At 29.9% G+C, this 10,665-nt stretch overlaps 1 protein-coding gene across 1 annotated transcript; it reads right to left on the bottom strand.

Moving 5' to 3' along the window:
* Positions 1-1,970: 1,970 nt before the first annotated feature.
* LOC115996108 (protein HEADING DATE 3A-like) lies at positions 1,971-6,765 on the bottom strand. The gene is made up of 4 exons (XM_031235249.1): positions 6,483-6,765; positions 6,329-6,390; positions 5,548-5,588; positions 1,971-2,233 (listed from the first exon to the last, which is right to left on the bottom strand). The coding sequence occupies exons 1-4, from the start codon at positions 6,684-6,686 to the stop codon at positions 1,971-1,973; spliced, it is 570 nt and encodes a 189-aa protein (XP_031091109.1). The 5' UTR covers positions 6,687-6,765.
* Positions 6,766-10,665: the final 3,900 nt, after the last annotated feature.

Here is a 10,665-nt window from a genome sequence, read left to right as displayed (position 1 = left end):
GTATTGGATGAATAATTTAGAGTATTGGATGAATAATCGGAGTAGGGGTGGATAATTTGAGAACTAGAACGGTTTCAAAAATTTTGGCGATTGGAAGGGAGTATTGGACAGAATCGAACGAAACAAATAATATAAAAAATTTTCACGAACAAACTTGTCCGGTAGACTAGTCAAAAAATGAGCGACCAGTCAGTTAAACTAGCCAAATAGGAAGGGTGACCAATCAGTCGAACTGGTCAGGCAGAAAGGATGGGTGACAAATTAGTTAGACTAGTCCGGTAGGTTGAACGACTAGTTAGTTGGACCGATCATGCTGGATGGGTGATTGGTGTAATGGACTAGATGGATGGACCGACTGGATATATATATTCTCTCCAAAAAAAAAATAAGGGTTGACTGATACTGACCAACGACCGGTTAGCTGGGCGCCCAGATGACTGACTGGTTGGTCAGTCCATCCCAAAAAAAATGAAGATAAGCAGACCGGTTAACCCGATGGGTCACCTCATGCCTCAAATTTATGGGTCGGACTAAGTGATTGGAATTTTTCTGTCTTTGATGAGTTTACAGGTTAATCTACTTTCCTGAGAAATCGAATTCACGAAATCTCAATAAAGTAAGGGACTAGATGATTGATGGTATACTAGGTTGACTAAATGGATCGGCTCAAGAAAACAATTGGATCAAATTAAGAAGCCCAAGAGAGAGGCCACACGAGACAACAAAGGAGTTTCAATAGAATTAGACTTATTATTCCTAATGTATAAAGGATTGAACCTATCTTATATTGGGTCCATCACTTTTAGTATAATTAGGACTCCCAGTATTAAATAGTCTAGTATAGTTAGGATTCTCAATATGAGATAGTCGGTCGCTTATTCCTTATAGGGATGTAGGCCCAAAATATGTATAAATAGACCCCTTATATATGAATGTGAGAAGAATTCTGAGCAATACAATACATATATTTTATCCATATTTTTTATTTCCCATATACTTTTTATTTTAACGGTTGTGCAGTGTTACCTGCCCAAAAATCATAAAACCAGTTAACACCTCCAATGTATAAGTTTGATAAAATTTCTTATGAGTATAATTCTATATGCCGACCTGTATGTGTTCGCTGGCCCAGTTTTTACAACTCTACACCCTCACCACCATGAATAGAATTATATGCATGCTATAATGAATAAGACTTAGGCCCTGTTTGGTAAATAATCAGCCTATCAGTCAATTTTGGTTTATTTAACCACTATTAGTTGTTTGGTTAATAAGCTTTTTGTAACTCCAAAATACTAAAATTCAAAAGGCTACTCAAAGCAGCCTTTTCAATTAGCTTTTTGAGAAAAGAAATTATACCAAACAGCTATCAACTAACAGCTAATTTATCAAACAACTTTCTACAATCAGCCAATGTTATCAACTAATCATACCTTCTAACCCAAACAGCCAACCCAATCAGCCAACAGCCATTTAACAAACAGGGCATTAATGAATTAGAGATTTAATATGGTATTATAAAGTTTGAGTATTTTTCAATGTTTGGTGTCTCTTTATATAAAAGATGGAAAATGCTATTTACCCCTCCTAAATTTTCTCTAATATTTTTAGATCCCTTCCTAATGTGACTTATATTCATTGGATGTTATGAGTTGACTGACGTCATACACTTATAATTAAATACTAAATAATTAAATTAGATGTTAGCACATGATCAAGAAGAGAAAATTGGGAAGAATGTTTTTAAGATACCTAGCATTACTCATAAAAGATCTTAGCTTCTGAATAGAGATGAAACCATCTTCATTGCCAAATATAAAGGGTAAAATAATGGAGTAGTTCTTCTAGAACAACTTGAACATATATTCATGGGACAATTAAAGATGTTTAATGCGTGTAGTCTTATTGTTTATTTATTTATTTATGATATATACTATATGTTATGCTATAGATAGCATGCATGCATGAGATTAACGGGAAGGACCAGGGTAATCGGCTGCCCAGGGCTCTGCCGGAGATCGACCGCCGGTGCCACCCTCCCTTTGGCCGTTAAAGTAAGTGACGGCCACTGGCAAACCAAGATTGTAAAGCTCAGCAAAGTTTCGAGTGTTGAAATTTTGGCGCCAATGCGGTGCATAAACGGTTTGCCGGCCAAGTTGCCGGAAAAGCACAAACACAAAACGGTGGATTCCCATTGACGGCCTCGGAGGCTCGTAGAATATCGCTTCATTGCCTACAGAGGATCAAGAGTTTAACTAATTAATAATAATAATTTTAAAAATATAATTAAATTAAAAAAAAAAAAGAAAAAAAAAAAAAGAAGCTAAACTGTGAAAGAACAAGTGTAGTATAAGACTTATCTCTGAAAACTGAAAAGTGGAAGGAGACAAAATTTAAAACTATATTTCTTTAAATGCTTTAATTTTCTTTAAACTTTATCTATTCTATCTCTAATTGGATTTTGACCCCTAAAAATTGTTACTGTGTGTAAATTAAATCGTTTAGAATGCACTAAATTTTTTTTTTAAAAAAATTATAATTAAAAGGAGCTAACTAATTCTATTTGTTTTCTAAATTTTTAGTATACCCAATAATGTTATAACAATATTTTACTTTGAAAAGTGTCATTTTCTCTCCAATAAAACATTGTCTAATATTTATATTTATTACCTAACATGTCATTATAAAATTTCTTATTTTCATTGCCTACCTAGAAAAATGTTTTTTTTTATTAAAATCACAGCCTATATTCACTCTTTAACATGAAATTATCTATAAAATTGTCTTAAACTATTTATTTCATTAGTTACTCATGAATTAGTGAACCCATCAAGAATAAAAAGTGCATACCTATAATAATCGACTATTTTAGAAATAATCTAATACAATTATGGCATGTATTTGAAAAGGATTTTCATAGGAAAAAGTATCATAGTTCCTACTAGTTAATTGTTTAACTCATCCATTAATTAATAAAGAATTATAATAATAAATATTAAAAAAAAAAAACAGAGATCAATACAATAATAGCTTGTAAAGACTATATAGTGATTTTAGTAGAAAGTATAACATGAACTTTTTACTTTTAGATCTAACTATTTATATCGCTTCCGATAAAATTTAAAAAAAAAATATTTCCTCAATTATTGAATCTGAATATGTAGAAATGGCATTCGTTAGGGTTTTGGTAACATAATGATTATATTATCTGATTTTTTTATTTTTTTTGTTAAAGAACACATTTAATTTCAATGATAGTGAAACCACTTTTATATAGTTTTTTAGTACTATTCACACTATCTAGTTTAATTCAACCTTTTAAATTTACTTGAGAGGGTGAATACAATTGATATACAAATTAATGAATACTAAAAATAAAAATTAGTTGAAAACATTTGTTGACTTAGAGTTCGTTAGAAAACTTGAAAAATATATTTATAAGTCTTTTTTTTTCCCAGTGTTTGGCTATAAATAAAAAATAAAATCAACAAAAAAATCCATTCTAGTAAAAAAAATCCATTTTGACAAAAAAATCTCTTCAAGATTTTTATTTGGATGACATTTTCCAAATTTCTATCTCACACTCAGTTTTCTTCCTTAGCAAATTATTATATGGACCATGGTCCAGACAATACTATGTGTATCATAAAAAATACATTTTTAATATATACTAAAAGTACATTAATTATGTATTGAATGTACGTTATACAAAATAATGTACTTTTTTTGGAAGAAAAATAATGTACTTTTAGTATTTAAAGAATGTACTTTTCTTGAATACAAGGTACATTTTGAATAAATTAAAAGTACATTATTTGTATCTGACTGCACATTATTTGATAGTATATAAAATAGTGTACTTTCAATACTCAAATAATGTACTTTTTATTTATAGTCCACACAATGCAACTGTGTAGAGCATTGTCCGCACAATAATGATTGCTCTTCCTCTAAATGGTGTCAAATGAGCGGGTTGACCCACTATCTCTCATGTTGTTATTTGAACTAGACTAGACTAATTCGGTTAAAATGAGTTTGGTTGGACTTGGCAAAATAATAAAAATCTTGGTCTGACTTGACCCATAGCAAAAAAAAAAGAAAAAATTTAAAACATTTAAGTTTTTTTCTTCAATCTTTTTTAAATTTAGACTTATTATATTAATCAATGAGTGATCAAAATATGAATTGGATTGAGCCAGACAAAACAACAAAAATCATAGGCCAGCCTTTAACTCATTTTTTTTTTAAATTCTTCAATTTCTAGGTCATAATTATTACATTTATCAATATAAACAAAATCAATTTCTTTAGTTCATAACTATTATATATTTATCAATTTATGTACTTATTTTCATTATAATTAGTTATAAGTGAAAATTTATTTATTTACATCTTTTTATTTTAATCATTATTAATCTTTATAATTCTTATAAATTTTATAAAAAACAACTTATTAATAATTTTTTATTTATGTTTTTAAAAATGAATTAAAAAAAAACAGTTTTATGACTTTTAGCCAAACCCCATAAATTTAAAATATTTTTTAAAACATGAATCCTTTTTAAAATTTATTTTTCACAATCCGCACATGTGCAGTTGTCCACACCCAATTAGAAAAATACTATTTATACTTTCTCGATATATACAATTATTATATACACTAATACTGATTAAACAGAAATGAAAGAAATACAAATAGTTTCTAAAACTAATGATTAATCATTTTGTTTAAAACAATGATTAATCATTTAAGTGCCTAATTATAGAGATTTGTGCACGTGCACTCCTATATAAAGGTACATGTCACTACCTCTGCTTGCCTAAATCATTTTACTTTATATAATTATTTAATTCTTAATAAAATCAATTAATTCATATATAGTAGTCAAAAAATATAAAGTAATTATAACAATTATAATATATCGCATCATTTGAAAAATTGTTTAATACAAAAAATTTTTCTAAATAGATTTTTTCAAAATCAATTTGTGCAACCTTAAATAGCTTTAATTTTTAAAAACAAGTTAAAGAGAATTATTAAGAGTTAAGGATTTGATTTGTCGATTTACAAATGACCGGCCTTGTAGTCTAGTGGCACGATTTGGGAGATCATGGTTTCGAGCTTCAATAAGTTAATAAAGTATATATAAATAGATACGATATTGTAACAGAGTCAGTAGTACTAAAAAAAAAAACAACCTTGTGGTCAAGCGCTTTAATTTCCAGATGGAAAATAAAACAAAGTCGAAAAAATAGAAATATCATATTCTTTAATGGATATTATTATTTAAATTTTAATACGAATTCTATTTATCTATTTTTATTTTCTGTTTTTCTTTAAAAAAAATAATAATTTCATTTGCTAATCCTGCCCTATTTGTTTTAATTTGTTCAAATTAAGATATGTTAGCCTCTGATAAAACAACATCAGTAGTCACTTAAACAACACAAATCCACATTTTCCATGTATTGGATCCCCCTCTTCCTACAATATTTGAATTGGTAGAACACAAACTATTAATTAATCAAACACAAAAGAGGATTTACCGAAGCTTGCTCCTGTAGTTCCTGGTATATCAGTCACCAACCTGTAGTACCAAATCGGATCGATCATTAATTAGGTTAAGAGAGAAGAGACCTCTGCTATCTAATCTCATCTACACTATTATATATGCTTCATCATATCGATTTGCTTATTTACTTTAACCGTTTAACTTCTTATTGATTTGAATTTTTTTTTTTTTTTTTGGTTTGTGTGTGTTTAACTAATATTTAAAATAAAAATAAAAACTATATAAAGATTGTATTCACTAATACTCATACCATGTCCCGTTTTAGGTTTACTATTTATTCATTAAACTAATTCATTTTTCTTTGTTTATTTTCTTTAGTATTTTTAAATTTAAATTTTTGTGTTTAATAATACTTTAATTTTAATATATATATAATACTACACTTAAAATTATGAAAAATTGAATAAAAAATAACTTGATTCAATAAAAAAACGGCCATGTTTGGTAAATGGCTGTTAGCTAATTGGGTTAGAAGGTATGATTTGTTGATAACATTAGCTGATTGTAGAAAGTTGTTTGATAGGTTAGCTGTAAGCTGATAGCTATTTGGAATAATTTCTTTTCTCAAAAAGCTAATTGAAAAGGCTTCTTTGAGTAGCCTTTTGAATTTTAGCATTTTAGAGTTACAAAAAGCTTATTAACCAAACAACTAATAGTGGTCAAATAGGCTAAAATTGGCTGATAGGCGGATTATTTACCAAACAGGGCCGTAGTGTTATTATATTGGGGAAGAAATATATAATTGGGAGACTGACCAGTGGAGGTATTCCCTGAGGGTTGGAGAGGTTGGGCTTGGAGCATCAGGATCCACCATAACCTTAAAAAACACAAAGTCATATATATGTATACATAAAAGAGGGAGAAATTAAAAACCCTAGGTAGTTTGGTTGGTGGAAGGTAGGTACCAACCAGAGTGTAGAAAGTACGGAGATCGTGTCCGCCGATTTCAACCCTAGGTGGGTTGATGAGCTGAGAAGGCCTCATCTCACACCCATTCCTGATATCCACCTCGTTGTTGTAAATCACCCTAAGCTCAACGGACCGAGTGAACGGATCCACAACGTCTCCGATCACGCGCCCCATCACCAGAGGGTCTACAATTCCCCTTCGCATCCTCCTCTATCAATCACAACTACCCTCTTTCTCTCTCTGTTTCTCTGTATATATATATATATGTGGGTTCTCGCTTGGATGGTGTGATGTATATATATATATATATATATATGTATATATGATGATGATGATCTTGCTTCAGTTGCTTGCATGAAAGCCATGCCTATTTATACTGCTAACAACTGCTACTGCTGTTAAGTGGGTGTGTGTCTATTCCTGCTTTGCATGCTGCTTTTATTCGTTCAATCAGGCTACTAACCGAATCTTCACCGCTCAGCTTTTTCTTCTGTTGTTTTCTTTGGGTACGTAGAATTATTTTTATATATTATTGGTTTAATTTTTTTTTGTCTTCTTGGGATAACTGTTAGTTGCTGGAGGATCGGAGGTTCTTGGAATTGGACCCTAAAGTAGTAAAGACGCCTGCCAGGAATTGAAGATAGATAGATACATATCCCACGCACGGTAATTAATTAAACCGTACCGGTGGTAAAAGAATCTTGCCACCTTAGAATTACGCCGGCTCTTGCCAGCCACCAGTTTTTTTTTTTTTTTTTCTTTTAATTTGCTTAATTATAAGAAGCTTAGCTTCCACCTATACACGCAAGCACCGTACCACTGCATCTACAAATAATTGTAGCTATTCTTATATCTTATTTTTGAGTAATGCTACTATATACCCTAATTTATTTTGAGTTATGTTAGGTATCCCGGCCTCCTAAAATCCTCTCTCCTAATTTCCCTTCATTCTGTGACAACATCTAATTGGATTGCTTAAAATTTAATTAAAAGTGTGTATGGTACGATCAGTGGACAGTGCATTATAATACATGACAGTATGACACATAATGAATATAAGTCACATCATGAGGGGAAATATTAGGGGAACTTTAGGAGGAGTAAATAGCATTTTTCATTTATTTTTTTTTAACATTTCTCATCTTTTTTTTTTCCAGTGATTGGTTAGCGTACTCATGGACACTCAATGATTGGAAGTCACATCAGAATGAGAAATATGACAGAGAAAATTTAAAAGGGTAAGAAACATTTTCCTATTAATTTTTAGCACCCGTTTGTTCCATTTTTATTATATTTAAATGTAAATATTTGTGTTTATTAGTATTTTTAATGAGACGTTTGGTTACAATGAATCAATTAGAAGGAAAAGAATTGCACTTCAATAAGGAAAGAATAGTGTGGAATAAGTAGGAATTCAAATGCTATTGTTAGCAAGGTTTGTGGAATAGATTACTAGAAATTTTTATAGTAATGTTTGATTTATACTTCCTCTGTCCCATTTTACTTGTCTAACTTTCCTTTTTAGTTTGTCCCAAAATGTTGTCCTGTTTCCAAAATTGAACATCACCATCATACTACTTTTTCTAATTTACCGTTATGACTTTTGCTTTCTTTATTGCTTTTATTTCCAAAAGTGAAAAAGTAAGGGGCATAATTGGAAAATACATTACATTCACTTTAATTTCTAAAAAAGTGTGCAAAAAGCAAATGAGACAACCAATTTGGGCGGAGGGAGTATGTGAATTAAAAGAGAATAAATACTGTAAAGAGCAAAATGTCCACGAAATTACAATTCCTAGGGAAAGATGTATAATTATTAGAAATGGATAATTTGGTCCTTATAACTTTTCTCTTTCCAGGGAATAAAAATTCCCAAGGGGCAAGTAGGATTTCTAATCCCTCAAAAATGAGAAATCACAATTTTGTTAAATTGCAATTCTTTTTCCACCAAATTATAAAAATTTCAAGTTTTAGAATTAAGTGGTAAAGGCGATTCTTCTATACCAAGCACACTATTAGTGTATGTAATTTTTAAATACATAGATTAATTTAAATACTAAAGCAAAAGTAAATTTTGTTTAAAAAACTGAATTATAAATAAATTTAATTTACTTAAGTTGAACTTGTTATTAACTGAAGCAGACAAATAAAACGAGATGATAGGAATGCAAATAAATTATGGTAATTGGGTTAGTGAGTGACGATATTTGATTTATAGAAAAGCTTGCAATCGCTACTCAAAATGGTGCTCTAGGCGAAGCTGACCTTGTGACTCTTGTAGACAAAAAATCACAATGAGATAAACCAATCTAGCATAAAGAACATCAATAGGCAACTCGGGGAGTAAGTGAGGATCTTGAAACTTATAAAGACATGCATGCTATACCAAATTATATATTACTTATACATATATAAGACTATAAGAGCATTTTTGGGTGTGAATTGAAATATTTTTTTATAAATTAATACTTACACGGTTGTATAGGTTCTATATATCAATCCATAAAAGCATTCAAGTCACATAATACACACTAAGTCAATTGATGCATTGTATATTACTTATAAATATTGTTTATTAATACTTACACGCTAATTTTGTGTAGGTTCTATATATCAATCCATAAAAAGCATGCAAGTCATATAATACACACTAAGCCAATTGATGCATTGTATTACTTATAAACTAAATATTTGAGTGTGAAATAAACATATTATAAGTGTTTGTGTATGTGTATGTGTATCTTAATTGATTGGGATAAATTAAATAATGAAATAGAAGAAACACAAGCCCTACTTTGTATTATTGATGTAATTAATAATTTGCATGATTAAATATTTAAATAACGCTGTTTATATATTTATGTCTAAGCTAACCATCCGCTTCCTAACTACATAGTCATGTTATGTTCTATATAGCTGGTCAACATTTAGTTATAAAAAGACAAAAATTGAGGTATTTGGTAAATAGCTATTAAATGTTAGTTGTTAGCTGATTGGGTTAGTGTGTTCGATTAGTTTATAGCATTAGTTGATTGTATAAAGATGTGTTGGTAATTTAGTTGTTAGCTGTTAGCTGATAGCTGATTACATGTAAAATAATTTTCTCAAAATTAAAAGCTTATCAAAAAAGCTACTTTGAGCACCTTTTTGAATTTTAGTATATTGGAACAATAAGCTATTACAAAAAGCTAATTAATCAAACACTTATAATGAATGTTTAACCAAGTCAAATAGCTAAGGTCAAATAAGTCAAAATTGGCTGATAAGCTAACTATGTTACGAAACAGGGTCTATACTCTTTACAATGTAGTATATGTTCGATACTTTTGTGACTACTCAATTGGAATGGTCACAAAAGTGTCATCACACTACATAGTTTAAATAACCAATTTTTTTAAATACAAAATATAATGTAGTTTAGGATTATTTTTTTCACTTTTAGTCTCTCGACTATTTTATATTCTCCAAACTTGATCATTAACTATCAATTTTTCATATTTGGTGCAGGATTATCAAATTCTTGCCATAGTTTGCCCTTTAGATCAATTTTCTAGCCATTCTTTTCTTATTTTCATTCATACTAACCCCAAGGCTACTACGTTCAACTGTGTGATGATCTACATGCTATTCAAATTCAAATAGCAAAATATTTTTTTCAGACAACTCACATAACTGTCATGTAGGGTATTTCTATCAAGATCAACTAAAAAATTAATAGAAACGATCAAATATGATAGAAATTTTATAGTCATACACTAATTGTTGGAGGCATAAAGTGGAAATAACTCTATAGTTTAGAAACATAAATTTATTACATTGACCAAGCTAGATTTGTCCGCAAATTATATCGTGGACCGTGGTCCACAATGCATTGTGGACCGCGGTCCCAAAACGACGTCGTTTTGATTAATGAAAACAAACGGATGAATTCGCACCACTCACTTTCTTTTCATATATACTGCAGTTACATTTCAACACAACTTCAGTTACATTTCAACACAACTGCAGTTACATTTCAACACAACTGCAGTTACATTTTGATATAACTACAGTTTCATTCGATAATATAAAAACACAAAAGTGAAACTATTATTCAGTATCTGTTCATATACACTGCAATTACATTTCAACACAACTACAGTTACATTTTGATATAACTACAGTTTCATTCGATAATATCAAA

This window comes from Ipomoea triloba, chromosome 11 (genome assembly GCF_003576645.1).
Source record: "Ipomoea triloba cultivar NCNSP0323 chromosome 11, ASM357664v1".
NCBI classification, from domain to species: domain Eukaryota; kingdom Viridiplantae; phylum Streptophyta; class Magnoliopsida; order Solanales; family Convolvulaceae; genus Ipomoea; species Ipomoea triloba.
Note: the sequence above shows the minus strand (reverse complement) of the source record. Positions and strands in the feature narration are given on the sequence as shown.

Excerpts from the sequence above, each read along its gene's own strand:
- LOC115996108 (XM_031235249.1), bottom strand. The coding sequence starts at position 6,686 with ATGCGAAGGGGAATTGTAGACCCTCTGGTGATGGGGCGCGTGATCGGA. Across the intron at positions 5,589-6,328 it reads CTCAGGGAATACCTCCACTG|GTTGGTGACTGATATACCAG; the intron begins GTCAGTCTCCCA and ends TTGGTACTACAG. Across the intron at positions 2,234-5,547 it reads AACTACAGGAGCAAGCTTCG|GCAATGAAGCGATATTCTAC; the intron begins GTAAATCCTCTT and ends GATCCTCTGTAG.